Source organism: Cavia porcellus, unplaced genomic scaffold (genome assembly GCF_034190915.1).
Source record: "Cavia porcellus strain 051 isolate PalLab524CR breed Dunkin Hartley unplaced genomic scaffold, mCavPor4.1 scaffold_16, whole genome shotgun sequence".
Lineage (NCBI taxonomy): Eukaryota > Metazoa > Chordata > Mammalia > Rodentia > Caviidae > Cavia > Cavia porcellus.
In genome coordinates, this window is record NW_026947499.1 from 20637974 (window position 1) to 20658005 (window position 20032).

Consider the following 20032-nt stretch of genomic DNA (forward strand, 5'->3'; position numbering starts at 1 on the left):
ACATTAGAGAGCATACAGTGTGACCACCATCCAAATCAAGAAATGGGACACTGCAGCCTGCCATAGAAGTTTCCCCGTAACTTTGAAAACAATTAAGGTACAACTCATAAAATGCAATTAGCCTTTTTAAAGTGAAGCATTTAATGTATTAACAGGGTTGTAAATCACCATCTCTCTTTAGTTTCATAACATTTTCATCACCCCAGAAGAATACCCATATCCATTAACTAATAATTCTCCATTATTCTTTCCCTTTATTCCTGGCAAGCACTAATGCAATTTCCATCTCTATGAATTTGCTTATTTTTGATGTTTTATATAAAATGAATCATCTACTAGGCAGCCTTTGTTTTTGGTTTCTTTCACTCAACACAGCACTTTGTAGATTCACCTACACTGTAACATGTAGGAGGGCTGCATTCTTTCTTATGGCTGAATAATATTCCAACCTATCGGTACACATTTTGCTTACCCATTCACACCTGATTGTTTCCACCTTTTGTTGCTGTGGACAGTGCTGCTCTGCATGCGTGTTTTCAATTTTAAACTCTTCCCTCACTCTAGCAATGACCGCTTTGGTGACTTATTTCTCCCATTGCTTTAAAAAAGTAATTGTATCACATATTTTAGTGTTGTCCACGTGCTGAATTTTATTCAAATGCAACCATGAAGTGCTTAGGCTTTTGTGTCTAACTTCCTTTATTTAGCATCACACTTTGAAGATTCAGCTCTGTTTGGTACAGTGGTGCCGTTGGCCCTCTGTCTGCAGATTCTACTTCTGGAGATTCAGCCAATCAACCAATCATGAATGGAAAACATTTGCTGTATCAAATGCACACTTTTCTCTTGTCACTATAGAGTATAGCAGCTGCTTACATTGTAATCTTTTGGTTTTACTGACTATCTCTACTTTTTTGACTTCAATAATCTCTTTGATGGCCTTTATTGTTTTATTTCTGACTGAAGATCTATCTCTTTTTTGCTGGGGACTATTTTACTTAATTTCTGGATTTGAATGTTTGCTCATTATGGTTAACCTTTCATGCTTCATTAAATGTGCTGCTTGGAATTTGCTCTAAAAATGGGCATGTATTGTGTACAGTGGCATTAAGTTTTAAACTATAATATTTTATGAATGACTTTCTAACCTATAAGCTATTTAACAACATGTCAGTAAATTTTCAGATATGAGATTTAAAAACTATCACTGGTATTATTTTCTTCTTTTATATTAATCCTAACACATAGTTTATGTGATATTGATCCTCAGTCATCTAATGAGACTTCTATTACATCCTAATTATGGTCAATACTTGTAAGTTTCCGTGAAAAGAATGTTTCTTTTCTGCTTGCAGGAAAGAGAACTTTGAAAAGTACAATGTAAGGCCCAAGGATTTAGCTCAGTGGCACAAGTGCCTGCCTAGGAAGCACAAGCTCATGAGTTCGATCCTTGGTACAAAAAAAAAACTAAAAAAAAAAAACCCTACAATGTACAAATTTCTATTACTATATAACTAAGCCTGTTAGCTGCACTTTTTGTTTCTAGAAGAGTGCTGAAATCTCCAACCACAGCTGATTTTTTATATTTCATTATATCTTGAAATTTAAATTGGCACAATGAGAAAAGACAAACAAAAATGATAGGAATAAACCCTTCACTATTTATAGATGCTATATACCTACAAAGGTTACAGAAAACTATTGGAATTAATGAGATTACTAAGGTAGCTGGATATAAACCTTACATCCTAAAATAAATGTGTAGTTTTATATATAAATAATAAAGAATTAGGAAATGTAATTTAAGATATATTTAGAAACAGATCCAAAACATAAGGTAGTTAGGACTTAGGTGTTACAGAGATGTGTATCCAGAAGATGTTTAAAGATGATGTCACATTTTTTCGGGGGTTCTGGGGATTGAACCCTGTGTTACATGCATGGTAGACAAGTGCTTTGCTACTGACCTGTATCCCCAGCTCAAAATTAGTGTTTTTAGTAGTGAACATTATAAATCACCTAATGTTTGTCACTTTGAGAATTGGTTATATATATTTTAGGACATTATGTACCAGAAACTATACTGCCGTTATAATGAAAATGCTGACAGTTATACAGTGACATGAAAAGATGTGTGTGTGTGTGTGTGTGTGTGTGTGTGTGTGTGTGTGTGTGTTATGATTTGGATCTGAAGTGGACCCAGAAGCCTTATGTGTTCAGAAGATGATTGGATTATGAGGCACTGTGGCCGACTTGCTGTTAATCAGCTAGTCAGAAGAGGCGGATCTGGAATGGGACATCTGGAAGGATATATCATCATGACATGCGCAGTTTTCCTCTGCCATGGCCATGTCTGTCTTGGAGTCAGCTGACCGTGAACTGCAAAAAATGAGTTAAAATAAACCTTCCTCCATTAAATTTTCGGTGCCAGGATTTTGTCCCAGCAAATGAGAAAAGTGACCAAGACAGTGCGCAACATGTTCTTTTTGTGGATCTGGGAATTGAAGCCAGGGTCTTGTGCATGCTGAATATATGTTCCACCACTGAGCTGCACCCCTAACCGTGCAATGTATTTCTGAGTTAAAAAGAAAACCACGAGGTACAAGAAAGCAGTGGCAGACTGATTTCATTTATATAAAATAATTTATACATCTCTAAACGTTTATCTTTACCCAAAGGAGTCTAGAAGCATATTCACCAAAGTGCTGTAGCTCTCATTTCTTCTTCTCTTTCTTCTTTTTGTGATAGTGGGGATAGAAACCAGGGCCTTGCCATGATAGCAGCACTCTGTCACTGAACTACTTATTAACTAGTCTCTTTTTAAAAAATTTTTTTGACATGGGGTATCAGTACATTGCCCATACTGGCCTTGAATTTGTCATCTTTCTGCTCAGCCTCCCAGGTGACGTGTGCCACCATGTCCAAGCATGGCTTAATGGTACGTTGGTGATTTCATATTTGAACTTTTCTTCATATTGTGATTTTTTTAAAAACAGTAAAGATATCATTCGTATTCTAAGGTGATGGCTATATTTTAACTGGGATAATGGTCACATAGGTGCTTACGGTATCACTTTTTCTTTAAAATGTACATACATGATGGTGCATGTCTGTAATCCTAGCTACGTGGGAGGCTGAGGCAGGAGGACAAGTTTGAGCCTGGTCTGGGTAACTTAGAACCAGTTTCAAAAGGAAAAATAGAAAAAGGACTGGGGATGTAGCTTAGTGGTATAGCACTCCCAGATTTGATCTTCAGCACAGAAAGAAAAAGTAAATCTATGAATTAGATAGCATTCTGATACGTATTTCATGATACAATAATGGCATTTCAAAAGAATATATCATTGTCATAATCCATGCAAACAATGCAGCTATTTTGACTTTTCAAAAACTGCATCTTGGTGATGGAGAAAAAGACAAAAAATGAAAAGAGTTGATACATTCTAGAAAAGTGGTGGGTTACTTTTAAAGAGAGTTTCTTACAATGCCATTATTGAGGCATAAGTAAAAACTGGAAAACAGCCCTGAACATGGGGAGCAGACAGGCCACAGCTCTCAGAGGCCACAGAGAATATGGCCAGTCATGAAGTGTTCCCAAGACCCCCACCCCCAGGACAGTCACTGGAGGTACAGTATCTCTGATTACCTGATCAGCACTCCCATAGAATAAGGACAGCGTAGTGGCACCAAAGATGAGTTCGGGCCAGGAGAAGTCGCCGGAGGAGGAACTTAGGAAGAGATGGAAAGCGTTTGAGTGAGGGATGTAGCACTTTGACTTGGCTGTCCAGTTTCCTTCACTGATCTTCCCTGGGATGGCGTAGATGTAGTTGTGCTGTAGCTGCTTGTATCCTCCCACTTTTCCAAAAGCTTTAAAAAAAAAGCATAATGTTTACCATTTCCTTAAAGAGCACAGTAACACATGAGTGAAGAAACCAGAATGCCAAGTAAGACCCAGTGGGGATTGGCAGTATTCCAGTCTGGCACATGACTGAGACCTGGCCAACATTCCCTGTCTCCTGGGCAACAAATGACCTATGAGGAACAGACGTGACCAAGCTGGGCTATTCACATTTGCTCTAGTGTTCTTGTGCTGATGAAACCAAAGAACACTACTTCTCCTCTCTCTCTCTCTCCCTCTCTCTCTCTTTCAGGACAGAGTTAAACTTAGGGCTTTGCACTGAGCTCTATCCCCAGCATTTAAAAATTTTGGTTTTTAAAAATTTTGAGACAGGGTTTTCCTAAATTGGCCAGGGTGGGCTCAAACTTGGGATACTCCTACCACAGCCTTCCAGAGTGCTGGGATCACAGACCTGTACCACCATGTCCAGCTCCTCTGGTTCTGAGATAACATGGTAATCTGAAGCTCTTTTGAATACTTGGTTCATTAAGAATTCTAGATTTAGTCATGGCTGAAAGAAAATATATTCCTGGAATTTTTAGCTACCAGAGCCCAAAAAACATTTATTTGCCTATGCCAGTTTTGATTTAAAGGTCTATCACATGTTAAGTAAAGAATCTGGACTAAAACATAGATTAATATTTTTTTCTGCAGTGCGAGTGAAACATTTATAAAATTTCTAGTTGACATTTTCTTTAGATACTATGGTATCTCTCAATATAAAAATTTTAACATTAAGGGAAAACATTTAAAAAGGTACTAAAACATCGGTTTCACAATGTTTTACTCTGTTTTGCTATGCGATGCCATGTTCCTTTGAAATAGACTCAGTTTTTGAAAAAAAGAGTTCAGAGCTATTTGGAGTCCAGGCTGGCCAATGAGAAGATACTGAGTGACTATAGAAGATATTTCATAGCATTTATAAAAATGAATTCATATGGATTTTTAAAAGGTGAATTTAAGTGTAATGGCACACAGCTGTAATTCCATCTACTTGGGAGGTTGACTCAGAAGGATTGCACTTTTGAGGCCAGTCTAGGCAACTTAGTGAGACCTTTTCTTAAATAATTTTTTAAAAAAGGGCTGAAGGTGTAGCTTAGAAGTAGAGTACTTTCCTAGCCTTATGATGTAAGCCCTGGGTTAATCCTTACTATGGCTACAAACAAAACAAAACAAAGCAATACAACAAAAAGAAATAAAGAAAACAAGATGAAAGACAAAACTTCAAAGGTCTTAGAAGACAATGAAATATCTTTTAAACTTCAATTACTAAGTTCTTAAACAAGATATAAACAGAAAAAGAAAGGCTGATAAATTTGACATCAAAATTTAAAAATATAGCAAAATTAAAAATATGTTAAGCTGAAAGAAGAGAGTCATATCATATGTAAGATTCCTATATATACAGCAAGATAAACTGCTGAAAGAATATATGAAATACAAACAGGTAATTCATAAAAGAGAAAATACAAGCAACCATTAAGTAAATGAAAAGATGCTCAGCCTCACCAGTATCTAAAAAACTTCAATTTAAACAAAAATGGCACTCTTTAAAAGAATCTATTACATGGGCACTTTAAAAAAAGTTTTTAAAATACTCCATGCTGGATTGTGATGGGGTTAGAAAACACACATTCTCATGTACTACTGAGAATGCATGTTAGCAGAGCCATGATGGAGAGAAACTTTGGGCATCTCTTGCCAAAGCTGGACTTATTCTAAGAGTGTAAGATTCAGTAGCATTCAAAACCAAGTCAGCATGGTTGACCATGTTACTGGTAAAAAGGAGAAAAGAGAAAAATGATACATTAATCTCAGTAGGTGAGAAAAAATACTTGATACAATCAAAACACTAGTTGTGGTATACAATCCTTGGGACCTAGGAATGGAAAGAAATTCTATTAGTTTGGCAAAGGATATCTGCAAGAAATTGACAACAAATATTCTATTTAATGATGAAATATTCAAAGATTTCCCTCTGCAGACTGGGAATGAAGCAAAGGTGCCTGCTGTCTCCACCTTTATTCATCCCTACCAGTGGCCCTGGCTAGTGTCATGAGACAAGGAAAAAAAACCCGAAATATAGTTTGTGGGAAGGAAACAAGAGCACAATTTCTTGAGTTGAGGGCTGGTCACCAGTGTGTGTTCACTTTGTGAGGCTTCGCCTGGCACTGCGCTTTGATTTGTGTATTTTCAGTAAACAAATTACTGCATATACACAGCTAGAAAGATGCAATAGCTCTCTAATTTTTTACATGGAAATATGCGTATATTATAGTATCAGTGATGGGAAAACAGGCTATAAAACTGCATTTTCAATTTGTTGGCACATAGCAATTGTATGTATTTATGGGGTACAGAGTAAACTGGGGCCTCTCTTGTCAAAGCTGGATAACACTTCAATATTTGTATAAAATATGTAATGATAAAAATCAGAATAAATATATATCTATCACCTACCACATCGATCATTTCTTTATGTTGGAAATATTCAAAATCTTTCCTACTAGCTATTTTGAAATAGTTAAATTGTTAACCATAGTTATCCTCCTATGCTATTAGGAATTATTCTTTGCATCTAAGTGCACCTCTGTAAACCTTATTTTTTGATTCTATTAAAATACATATCTCTTCCCATTTTTAAATTTCTGTTATCATTTTGTACTTTTTTTGTTTTTGAAATTAAAAAATGGTGATAATACAGGACATGAAAAATCTGAAAAAATATATCTCATATATAAATGTTTGTATATGTAAAGAATATCTTTGGAAGGATATTTATAAAATGTATAACATTGGTTGTCTCTGGGGAGCGGAACTGAGAATGAAGGTGACCTACATTTCACTGTGCACTCTTTTGTTTACTCAAAAATAAAAATGTAATTGCATGTGCATGGGTTCTTGTAGTGACCAGGCGGAAAAACAACTTTGAATGTACAAGACCTTGTATATTTTAAAAAGAAAACAGTCATTTAATTACTCTATTATGTATACTTCTCTAAGAAACTAACCTGAACTCCCCAAATAAAAATTCCAATAAATTACTCAGTAGAAAACTGTATAGTTATTTAGAGATATAATTACTAACACTAAATGGAATATTCCACATGTTCCTCAAGTTACTTTATTGGATGCCATTATCAACATTTGGGGTAGACTTAACAGGTTTAAAAATATTGATATTTAATACTAGCATAGAAATAAACATAATGGTTTATTGGGTCTGTAGTTTCCATTTTTGCCACTTAAGTTAGTCACTGCTCCTCAATGCATTTTAAAATGATCCGATTTTTCAGACCATGCCTGACCTATTTTATGTGCTCTTGCAGAACTATACTGAGTGTACCTCACAGAATACAAATGCTTCCTGCACGGTAAGATGGAGCACTGATTCTGTTTGAGTCTATCGATTCTTATCCCATGAGGTTCAGCAATATACTCTCTGGAAACATAATCCTTCAAGTGTACCCATATATCATTTCACTAATTCCTTACCCCATAAGTCAAGAACATTTTTGTTCAAATGTCTGCAAGGCTAGTCTTGGAGCCATGCAGCAATGGTCACATCAACACTCTTAGGCTCACATTCCTATCTGTGGGAGGAAATTTTCATTTTGAGGTAAGTCTACCTGTCATATTACAGGCACTATAATATGTTAGTTTCTATATTAGGCTTTGATCTTAGAGAGATCTAGCTCTTGATGTGTCACGCTCTCAGTGCATTTCACGAACAGGACACTTGAGACTCAGTTTTCTTATCTGTAAAATGGGGATTACTCAAGTATTTATGCCTCATGGTAACTGTGATTGTGAGGCAATAGATCAGGTTCTACATAGCCGATATTTCATATAGGCTATTATTTTCATTCTCATAACTTAAAAAGCACCTATTCACTAAGTAAGTACTTAATGCATGAGTCTGTACTTTGGGTAGAGGATACTGTGTGTGGGATCTGAAAGTTTTGAATCAGGAGGGTATGATTTATTTATGTGAAATAATCAACAACTTGGTAAGATACATATAAAAATGTTAAATTATGTGATAGTGATTAGAGCCTACAGAATAAATATGTGTTGATGGAATACTGATAGAATCATGCCTTTGGGGGCGAAACTTCCATTAACCTTGACAGATGGATTTAGCTGAGCAGACAAAATTTGAGAGGGGTTTCCAACTAGAGAGGAGTGTACAGGCTTGGAGATGACTGTGGTGGACCGCAGCAGTGGAGTCTGTCACCTCTGCTTTATTCCTTGACATCTTTTTCTCCTGAAGTCAGCAGAAGTTTCTGCATGACCTCTGATTTTATTTTTAAGTCTTTTTGAGACAGCATCTCACTATGCAGTTTAGGCTGGCCTTGAGCTCATTTTATAGTCCAGGCTGGTCTCGAACTCACAATCATCCTCCTGCCTCAGTCTCTCCAGTGTTGGGATTACAGGCATGCACTTCCGTACCCAGCTAACATGACCTGTGATAATGCCCTAGGCTCCGAAAGCTTCATTCTCCCTGTCCAGGAGGTGAAGGTACTGATGGCTCGGGCAGCTTCTGATTCAAAAGGTCTGTGGGCCAATCTTCTCAAGTTTTACTTACCATAGACCATTAACACAGTGGACCCAAAAAGCATAATGGTAGCATGTAAAGTCTCAGTATAAATCATAGCAGCCAAACCACCTGAAGAGAAAGGGAAAGAAAAGTGAAGGCCACACCAACTCTGTTGACAGTGACTTGGCAGTCTGTATGCCTTTCTCCTCCCAGACTCCCCCTTCAGATTTATGATTGCTTTATATCAGTAGGTCTTTAAACTACTTGTCCTTAGTTTTGGTACATCCTGTCTTCTCTTTTTTTAAAAATTTTTATTTTGAAAGTATACAACAGAACAAGTCAGAATAAAGTCAACTAAGATCGTACAGTGAAATTGGTACAGAACTTCACAGCAGGTTACCGGGATAACAGTAATAGGCATCACAGTATATTTTGTTATCTTTATAATAGTTGTTCTTTTAATCCCGTGTATCAAAATGAGATGAAATATAGAACACTATAGAACTTATCAAAACAGAATATTGAATAGAGCAGTACCATTAATCAGAAAAGAGCAAAACAGTAATAAAAATATTTGCCTTCAAAGAAATGGTGGAAGAAAGTCCCCCTTATTTGCTATGGTCAATCTCCCAATAGGGGAAGTGGGATACTTGACTCTAGGCCATGTAGCAGTAGGTTCACTATTGCTAAACAGGGAGGCAGAATGGTCATTTGTTTTCACAGCATCCTCAGTTCCAACATGGCGTGGATCTCAGGAGACACTGCTAGTTCTCCCCCTGGAAGGGCTGCAGTGGGCCACACTACTGCCGCTTACCAGGGAGGGGAGGTGCTGGCTTGGCTCCCCAGAGTCCTAAGTTCCAACATGGTGTGGATCTCAGGAGACACTGCTGGGTCTCCCCCTGGAAGGGCTGCAGTGGGCTACCCTGCCTCTGCTTACCAGGGAGGGGAGGTGCTGGCTTGGCTTCCCAGAGTCCTAAGTTCCAACATGGCGTCCTGTCTTCTCTTTTTAAAGTCCTTTATGATGATTTGCAAGATTTTTCCTTCTTTTAATTAATTATTTATTGCTACATTTTAAATATATATAATAATCACATTCATCATAGGAATTTTGTACTTGTGCATGACTCATCTCAATTACTCTTTATTTTTCCAATTCTCTTATTCTCCTTCAACCCCTCTTCCTATTTCATAACATCTAGTATAACATTCTGGCCCTTATTTACACTTTTGATTTCTCACACCATAGAAACAACGTGATATTTATGTGTGTGTGTTCGATTTATTTCACTTGAGAGTATGGTCTTGAGGTGCATCCATTTACCTATAAATGTCTCAAGTTTATCCTTCTTTATGGCTGAGCTTCTTTATATAAAAAAACTCACATCTTCTTTACTCATTTACTGTCTCCAACAATGGAGAAGGATTCCCTTTCCCCCAATAGCCCAGTCAGCATTTGTTACTAGTTAATTTCTTGATAGTAGCCATTCTTTCTGGCATGAGATGGAATTTCAGTGTTGTTTTAATTTGTATCTCTCAAATGACCAGTGATGAACATTTTTTTCATATATTTATAATGCTTCATCTAAGAAGTTGACTATTCATTTTAGATGCCCATTTTTGAATTGAGTTAAATTTTTGAGGGGTCTGATTATTTTGGATTCTTTATATATTTTAGATAGCAGTTTTTGAGGAACAGTTAGCGAAAATTTTATTCCACTCTGTGGATTATCTCTTCACTCTGTTGATGATTTCTTTTGCTGTGCAAAAACTTTAGTAAACTTAGACAGTTATTGATTTTTTGTAATATTTGCCTTATGGTCTGGGTTTTGTTTATAAAGTGTTTGCCTACAACTATGTAAAATTTTTTTTATTTAAACAAAACAAAACAAAACAGAAAAGGGTAAAAATAATATATAATTTCAAAAAAATAAACAATAAGAAATCATTAGTTGATAATTACATATTGTCCTTTTAGAAGTAGTTGTTCAAATTACATAAGTAAAGCATACAAAGTGGACATTCAAACAGCAAGACTGCAAACAGTTCTGTTCAACTATCCAACAAAAACTTAGTAATATGGTTATCAATCCTATACACTTAAATATACATGCAGTTATATCCTTTAGAGCACTTTCTTTTCTTCTCTTTTTTACAATATCCACAACTATGTCTTCAAGAGTTGTACTGCCATATCTTGCAGCAGAATTAGTGTTTCTATTTAGATCTTTAATCCATTTTGATTTTAGTTTAGTGCATGAGTTAAAGACATGCACATGAATATCTCAATAGATGCAGAAAAAACATTTAATAAAATTCAACCCATTCATGATAAAAACTCTACAGAACATTGGAATAGAGTCTTTATCTCAATCTGATAAAAGCCAACTTATGACAAACCGATAGCCAATATCATAATAAATGGACAAAAACAGAAAGCTTTCAATGTAAAACCAGGAACAAAACAAGGATGTTCACTATCACCACTTCTTTTCAATATAGTTCTAGAAACACTAATCAGAACAATTAGACAAGAGAAAGAAATAAAAGGAATAAAGACAGGAAAGGAAGAAGTCAAATTATTATTTGTAGATGACATGATACTCTATATAGAAGATTCCATAAACTCCACAAAAGACCTCTAGATTTAATAATCAAATTCAGTTGTGCAGCTGTGTACATCCAAAAATTAGTAGCATTCCTGTACACAAACAACAAATTCACTGAGAGAGAAACTGGGGAAATCACATCTTTAATAATAGCATAAAAATGCTTTGTAATCAATAGAACAAAGAAGTAATAGATCTTTACATTGAAAACAGAGGATGTCAGAAAATGGAAAGATATCTTTTACTCTTGGGTAGGAAAAACAATATAGTGAAAATAGCCATACTTCCAAAACTGTTATACAGATTTAATGCAATTCTGATTAAAATAGCAATAACAGGAGAACATGGTGGACAGACAACAGCAACTACGGGAGGCTCTCTGAAAGGCTCGGCTCAGAGGCCAGGAATGATGCGGACTAAGGAGACACGAACCAGTAGAGATATGCTCTGCTGACTCAGGAACGAACTGGGCTGAGAGAAACCAACTTAGAATACAGTCCTGGCGCTAAAATAGGAACAGAAAAGGCTCGGTGTGGAGGCTCGACCGCGCGCCATTTGAAACCCCAATTTGGGTTTCCCGCCGCGATTTGGGTTTCCCGCCGCCCGGTGGCTGGCTGCCTCCACAGCGGCTCGGCAAGGAGAGACGCGCAGAGTTCTGGGAACGGGAGTCTGCGAACCGAGTCGAAAACAGGACGGACAAGGAGGCGTACACGAAAACTGACTGGTGGCGAGGTGAGTGAGAAACTGACCCCCTACCACAGTTTGACTCCAGCAGAAGACTTTCTGGGCTCGGGCAGTCCTGTAAGAGCAGGGCGCGGTGGCGACTCCAGCCACACATTCCCCTCTCGGACGGGATTGGTGAAAAGTGCCTGGCCTGAGTGACGCTGCTGGCGGACTCCCTAGGCTGGCCTAACCCAGATCCCAGAGCCTGACGGTGGCCCGGAGGAGCGACTGACTCCCGCGTAGGCTGCCTCCTCCGCAACTCCCTGGTGCGCAGCGGTGGGCGGGAACAACTAGCCAGCGCAATTTGATCAGGCTGTGGCTGACAGGCAGGGAAGCCGGGCCTCCTATGTAAGCTTGCATTTTATAAGGAACAGAAAATATGGGGAAGGGAAGCAACAAAAAAGGCTCCTCGGCCCCCAATCCTGAGAAACAGGCAATAGTGGACACCGCACCAATATACATTAAGCGCCATATGGAGAGCCTCATAGACCAATTCAGGAATGAAGTTATCAACGACCTGAAGCTAGAAGTATGCAGAATAGTTAGAGAAATGCTAAGCACCACCCAGATGGTGGAATGGAAGAACAGAAAAAGAGGGGAGAATTGCTTGATGGAGAAAACAGAGAAAGCATTGAGTATGTGAAGCAGGTTCAAAGGGACTATCAAGAAATTAAGAAGTCTATCCAAGACTGGCATAACAGCTTGAAAGAAACTAAGGACAGACTATCTGAACTGGAGGGCAGACTTGTAATATGGGAGAATGAAATGAAAAACTTCTTAAAAATAACAAAGAAACAAACAGCAATAATACAAAGACAAGAAGATGATAAGAGGAGCCATAACTTAAGGATTAAGAACATAAAAGAAGAAGTAGGGACACAAACAAGTGAACTACAAAAGCTACTCACAGAAATAATCCAGGAGAATTTTCCTAATTTAGCAAAAGGTAAAGATACTCAGATGTATGAGGCATACAGGACCCCAGCTACCTACAACCCTAACAGAGAAACACCCAGGCATATAATAATAAAAATTCCAGAAATTCAATACAAGAACAGAATATTAAAAGCTGTAAGAGACAAGAAACAGACTACTTACAAGGGAACACCCATCAGAATTACAGCAGATTTCTCTTCACAAACCATCAAATCACGAAGAGCGTGGGGGGAAATAATTCAAACTTTGAAAGATAATAATCTCCAGCCAAGATTGAGATATCCTGCACAACTGTCCCTGGAAATTGATGGAAAAACGAGATGCTTCCAGGATAAAGAGGAACTGGAGGAATTTGCAACCACCAATTCAACCCTACAGAAAGTATTGCAGGATATTCTAAAAAAAGAAAAATACAAAGAACCCAGAAATAGTGGCGGGGAGGCTACAACGAATGGAGCAGAGAACAAAATGAAGAAGACAAACTGACAGCTACTGACAGAAAAAGAGCTCAACAGAAATGAGACAGAGACGATTGGATGATAGGAACAGCTATTTTGGAGAACATGACATCTTAATAGGTAATACTGATTTAGTACCATCTTGTTTTGAAGTCTCATCTAGCTTTTGTTCTTCTGTCTCCAATAGTCTAAACAGGTTGTATCTTATAGGATTTTATTATGTACGATAGTATAAGCAAAAACCTTTTAAAGACAAGGAGATTATACAGAAACCATTGTTCATTTTCTGTTAGTCGATTCTAAATACTCTATAATGCTGTCATTCTCTTAAATGGTTTTACATTGTTTTGATATACTTAATGCTACAGTATACGAAGTTGTACTCAAGGACTTCAAGGAAAGAGTCAATATGGTAATTACTTTTGGGTCGGAAATATCTGGTGGTGAAACACTATTCTGCTTAAATGGTTATGTTTTGATCTGCCCTGTTTCGCTGTTATGCCCTCTTTTTTCTCAATCTCCACTCCATTATTTACTTTTTTATTTTTATCCGTTTAATTAAAGGGAAAAAATAGCAGGATATAATATAGTAACCCACTTTGACTTTCTATTATCTTGATTTGAAGCCCTGTATTACTCTCACCATCTTGTTTTTGACTGAGGTTCCTCTATTCTGTTTTGCTGGATAGTATCAGGTTCGAAAGTTTAGGCATCAGCTGAGAAGATAATGAGATTCATTATAACGCCCATTCTCGTTGACTTTTATCTACTTTTGAAGACCTACAATATCTCCAATGTTTTGGTTTTGTCGGTTTTATTCTTTACTGTTTTGTTCAATTGTATTACAACTAATGATATAGGCAATTCTATTAGAAATAGCGGGAGGCATTATGGTAACCGTTGTTGATCACCTTGTATTATGTTTTTATGTTATCTGTTATATCCACCCTTTTGACTTGACCGATTCTGTTCTGTTATGTCACATTTGGTTTTACTCTCTTCCAAAAAAGCAATAAGAACTGTGGGAGCAATGAAACCCCAAATGTGTAATAGTCACTGTACAAAAGAGAGGAAAAGAAAGTGCTCTAAACTATATAACTGCATGTATATTTAAGTGTATAAGATAGAAAATGATATCACAGAGTTTTATTGGATCATTGAACAGAACTGTTTGCAGTATCATTGTTGGAATGTCCACTCTACAAGCTTTAATTTTGTGACTTGAACAATTATTTCTAAGATGGCAATATGTAATCCATTAACTAGTGATTTCCTACTGCACATTTTTTTCTTCTGTAAATCTGTATAACTTGTACCCCTTCACTGTTTTTTTTTCTTTTCTCCTTAAATAAAAAAAAATAGCAATAACATATCTCACAGAATTCGAGAAAACAATCCAAAGATTTGAAACCAAAAGAAACTTAGAATAGCACAAACAATTCCGAACAACAGAGGCAAGTCAGGAAGTGCCACAATCCCTGACTTTAAATCATACTACAAAACTACTGTGATAAAAAAACAGCATGATACCGGCAAAAACAAAAACAAACAAAAAACCCCCCAAACTATCCAAGAGCCAAAAAACAAAAACCAAAAAACCAGACTGAGGACCAAGGAAACAGATTAGAAGATGCAGAAACAGCTCCAAATACACTCAAGTCATTTTATCTTTGACAGAGGGGCAAACACCTGCATTGGAAGAAAGACCATCTCTAATAAATGGTACTGGAAAAACTGGCTTTCCATATGCTAAGTCAAAAATTAGACCCCTGTCCCTCATCTTATGTGACATTTTATCTTGTAGTCAGGGGTTGTGCAGAGAACAATTAGAATCAGGACATGGGAGTTTATAATATTGTTTTATGATGGTCACTGGGAGTTAACACAAGAAAAAGCAGGAAATCTATTCACAACACCAAAGACATAGAGTCCAACTGGAGGTCCAGAGCCCGCAAGAAGGACTCATGCCAGTCTCTTTTATGGATCTGTGCTGGGAAGGCCCAAAGGTCAGCAGTGGAAGCTAGGAAGTCTGTGCCAGTTGGGTGTAGGAGCTGTGCTGGTAGGTTGAGGATTCTATGCTGGAGCCAAAAAGTCTCGCTCAAAACAAGATCAGGGCTGTCCTGAAAAGCACCACAGCCATCCTCAGTGACACGGAGGCCCAGAGCTGCTCTGACAAGCACAGTCGAGTGCATGTCAGGAAGCCAGCGTGATGAGTTCATCCTGGAGACCAAGCAGCACATGTCTTCCCCTCTGGAGTCAGGAAGCAATGCTAGATGTGAGAACCAGAGCTTCTCCAGGAGAACCAGTGGCTCAAACAGCAACACCTAGGAGAACCCACAACGCCTCAATGCATTAACACCTCAGCACATAGCTTCTCCTTCTCTACGTCTCTATTTATGCTGGCAACTTTCCTCAGGTGCAACATCTGCACTCAGCACCATGCTGATGTAATCCAGCTGGCGTTAAGTTGACCACCAGTTTTAAATCCATAACATATCTCTTTCTTTGTTCCAATTTCCCTTGACTTTCTTTTTTCAGATGGATGACTCTCTGGGTAGTTTTCCTAAGCCAGAATGTCCATCTTTCATTACAAAAGTTTAGTTTGGAAGCAACAGCAGTATTTCTGGTATCTACATATTAGATAGTACTCTCTGTCCAGTTGTGACCAAAAATGCCTATAAACATTACCAAATGTCCCCTGGGAAGCTAATTATAATTTCTCTTCCCTCATAATGTAAACCATTGATTGGACACATTTTACTCCCCGCTCTGATTTTCTCCACTTGGACTCCAGTGAACTGCTCACAGACACACATCGGCATCCAAGATTTGAACTTTTAGCTGGGAAAAAAAAATCAATGATGACAGCTCCTACTCTTAATATCTGAGTAGAGGCTTCCTAGGACAGAACTGCCTACATAAATGATCCAGAGACTCAGCTGTTGGCCTGAGGACCATATTTCCACTGTATTCCATTTCTGTACTCCCACTCTGTTACTTGGTGACCTGCAATGTTTAAGTGTCACTTTGCTGCAAACACAATTGTTGCTGACCCGATCATCTCCCTTGGAGAAACCCTAATAACACAGTCTAATTTTTAATGGTAGGACACCACTTTCTTTGATATCCCTGCCTTCATTATTTGCTCTGTAATGCAGACTGGGAAAAGGCAAAAACTGGAGACTTCCACCCCCAATGTCTATGAAGACTTCAGTTCATGGAGAGTGTTTGGATCAGAATAAATGTGTGTGTTGCTTTAGTAATCTCACCTGTGACAGTATAAGTGCCAGCAATTGCCAGCAATATCAGTATGATCTGGTAAGCATCCAAGTCCCAAGCAATTTTCAAAAACATGGCGCCATAGCAGATTTCCACCTGAAATGAGTACAAGGTCAACAAGCTGTATCTTCACTTCCAGTGGCATAAAAAATTCTAAGAAAAAAGGAGGTGGGGAGAGCTTGACAACCTCATGCAAGAAGTTACTAGCCTCTCTGGCTAGTAACCCATCACCTGTGAACGCAGGTGAGGTCTACCCAAGTCTCAGACTCTACAAATTCAGCCAAGGTCAGTGTTTTATGGCTTGAGTTAACTCATCCATTAACACAATTTAACTGCTTTTACCCTGGAGGCCCAGAATAGGGAATGATCTCAGAGAGTTAGTTTTTCTTACTGCTCTGCCACTGAGAAAAAACCATGGAGACAGCTTCTCAGGGATCAGCAGCCTTTCTGTCCATTGGGCCAGATGGTATTATAGGCCCTGTGGGCCATCACTGGCTCTGTTTTTTACAACCTTTTAAAGCCATTAAAAATCATTCTTAGCTCAAGGGCTCTACAAAGCAGATCATTAGCTGGATTGGTCAGTGGACCAGATTTGTTGACCCCTAGCTTAGTAGTTGACACTGATTTTGAAACATCTGCACATCATTTAACTGACTAATCTACTGCTTTGCCACTCTAATCTTCAAAGCCAAGGATACAATGGGCGAAGATTCCTCTGTTCATTTATTCACCAAATGCTTACTGAATGTCAACCATGTTGTAGATAATCATCAGGGTTCAGAACACACAAGTGTTATCAAAATCTAGTCTGTGCCCTTAAGGAGGACATGGTGAATGAAGGAGAGTGACTACTACATTGCACATCCCACGTAGCATAAAAATGCCATTTACTTGGTTGTGCAAAAATGAAATCTATCAAGTGCCTTAACTGTTAAACATGGTCTCAGCACAGGGGGAAACGCAGTGAGCAAGTCAGGCCAGGCTGTGCACTTAGGAAGCTTATGATGAGGCATAGAACAGATAATAGACAAACACACAAATAAATTAGTCTAACATGGTGATAAACATTACAAGAAAAATAGAAATGGAGCCATGCCTGACGAGGCATATTCCTGGAAGACTTCTCCAAGGAGATGACATTTCTCCTTGAAGGACGGATGAGGAGTCAGCCACATAAAAATCTGGCAGTAGGATATTGCAGGCAGAGTACAGAGCAAGATCGGTGGCTCAAAGTGGAAATAAGCTAGCTGTATTTTTAAAACCAATAAGGCAGGCAGTATGAATGAAGGAGAGGAAATAAGGAAAGTAGTCCAGAGTGGCTGGGATTAGCACAGGCCAGTCCTTAGGGTCTTACTCAGGAATTAAAGTTTTCTTTTAAGGAGGCAGAATCTCCTGGACTGTTGTTTTTAGCACATTAGTTAATGATATGAGAAGGGTAATCCCGAAGTTCCCGAATACCCAGGAAGGACCTGTGAGCTATGCTTGAGAGATCCAAAACTGCCTCTGCTTTTTATTTTTTGGAAAGTATTATTAAATACTATTAATAGTAACATTAAAAACTATTGAACTAATTTACACAGTAGAGGCAAAAAAGTAATTTACATAGTCCCAGAGTAAACTGCGAGGATAATTTAGTGTAGGTCCGAGATCTGTCTGCTGGTTCTTTTGTTTTTTGCATGTGTGTGTATGGGAAAAGGGGCCTCTTTTCAGGCTGGTTTTTTAAAAACTCACCAAAATCCTACAGATGACATCAATGAATATAGCCAAAATAGAAACGAGGACCTGGAGCCGGATACTACCAAACCTCTTTCTCAAATATTCTGGCAGTGTTACCACCTGTACAAACAAGAGAGGTCACCGTGAGATGGAGAGTGAAGAAGAGACTGACCCATGGTATAAGCTTACTCTCAAGTGCCAGTTGTCACAGAGATGCTGCTGATGGCTGGGGTGGCATAGGAATACATGACGTGCAGTCACACCCTCTGGGACCAGTGACAATAGGAAATATAAGGAACCAGAGGCAATATTGCTATCTACAAAAACTGAGCCTGCTGTGGAATCTTAGGGATGCAGAAGGAAATCCAGGTATGTCAAAATGTCTAAAGATGACAAATCACTTTTATAGGATAATCATAGAGAAAAAGCAGTGCCTTGTCATTTATCATAAAAATAGCCAGTGCTCAAGGGACGTGGAAACCGACCCTACAGCTCCCCAAGCTCTCTCCGCCAACACTGCCAGTATAGGTGCCGGTGTCTCAGATGATCTTGGTCTATTTCTTCATCACTGTGAGCTGTGTATATCGAGTCAAGGACTGTGCCATGCCCTCTGTGCGCACTTAGTTCCTGGGTCCCCTACAGTGCCTGGTTCATGGAAGATGAATCAATAACTGTTAAATACTGTCTCACTTTCTTCTCTATCCTTGTATGCTCTTGTATGTTCACCTATCTACACATGTCTCCTTTTTAAGTTTTAATTCAAACTTCACCTGCTTGATGAAGAGTGTCACAGTGACCATATGCCTTTTCTAAGCACCTATAATTTTTATTAGTTTTACTTTTATTTGGGTCTTAATCATATCATGCCAAATATGGTTCACTTTTTCAGTGAGGCTCTAGCCTGCCCAAGTTGCTTTTATATCTATTGTTTGCATGAGTTTGCTAGGGACGCTGTAACAAAGTAGGGCTCTTTGGGTGGATTTAAACAACAGACAACTTATTTCCTCATAGTTCTGGAGGCTAGAAGTTCAAGATGTTGGCAAGTATGGCTCCTTCTGAGGGTTACGAGGGTTGGATTGTTCTGGATTTGGCTTGTCAATTGTCTTCTATGTTTCTTCACTCCTTGCTAATCTGTGTTTAAATTTCATCTTCTTATAAGGCCAAACTAGGTCCACCCTACTGACCTCCTAATGTTATTACTTTGTAAAGATCTTATTTCAAAATATGAGCACATTCTGAGATAACCCTTTCTGGGTTTATGTCCTCAAAAACTAGGGTTACACTTCATGACAAATTAGCCTTTCAAATTTTTTAATGTTCTCTAAACATTTTTTAAACAGCTTGGAGACATAATTTATTTATAGAACTCCCTCAGCCTGAAGGTGTGGTTTGATGAATTGAGAAGGATGTGTACAGTTGTGTAGTCACCGCCACACTCATGATAACAGTTCCAAGAAAGCTTCCAGAAAGCCCCTCAAGCTTTGCATCCAAGGCCTTCTCTCCACCTCTGATAGACACAATCAGTGTCTGCTGTCACCACGTTAACTCTTCTATGGGTTCAGATGAATGTAATCACACAAGATGAGATTTTCTCTTTTATGTCTCACTTCTTTCCATTGGTGATGCTGAGATTCATCCACGTGGTGGCACAATTCCTTTTTCATGCTGGGTAGGGCGCTGTATTACATGATGTTTATTTGCTTGTTCATTGCAATTTATATGATTTCTAAACCCTTGTATATTCTTTTAAATCTGGAAATCTTGTAAATTGTATGAATACAATTTCATTGAACCTTTGTGTACAAATTTATTTGTGAACATATTCTTTCATTTCTCTGGGAATAGAATGGCTATATCTCAAGGTTTAATTCACTAA

The 20032-nt window shown here is 38.2% G+C and overlaps 1 protein-coding gene across 2 annotated transcripts in view; it reads right to left on the reverse strand.

Moving 5' to 3' along the window:
• LOC100719270 (sodium/glucose cotransporter 1-like) overlaps nucleotides 1-20032 on the reverse strand; it is a 77422-nt gene that overhangs the window by 29273 nt on the left and 28117 nt on the right. For both annotated transcript variants that reach the window (XM_063225878.1, XM_063225879.1), the window contains 4 exons: nucleotides 18172-18276; nucleotides 16431-16536; nucleotides 8487-8567; nucleotides 3647-3867 (listed from right to left, as the gene is read on the reverse strand). In XM_063225878.1, the coding sequence (XP_063081948.1) occupies nucleotides 3647-3867; nucleotides 8487-8567; nucleotides 16431-16536; nucleotides 18172-18276 (513 nt within the window). The remainder of the gene's footprint in view (nucleotides 1-3646; nucleotides 3868-8486; nucleotides 8568-16430; nucleotides 16537-18171; nucleotides 18277-20032) is intronic.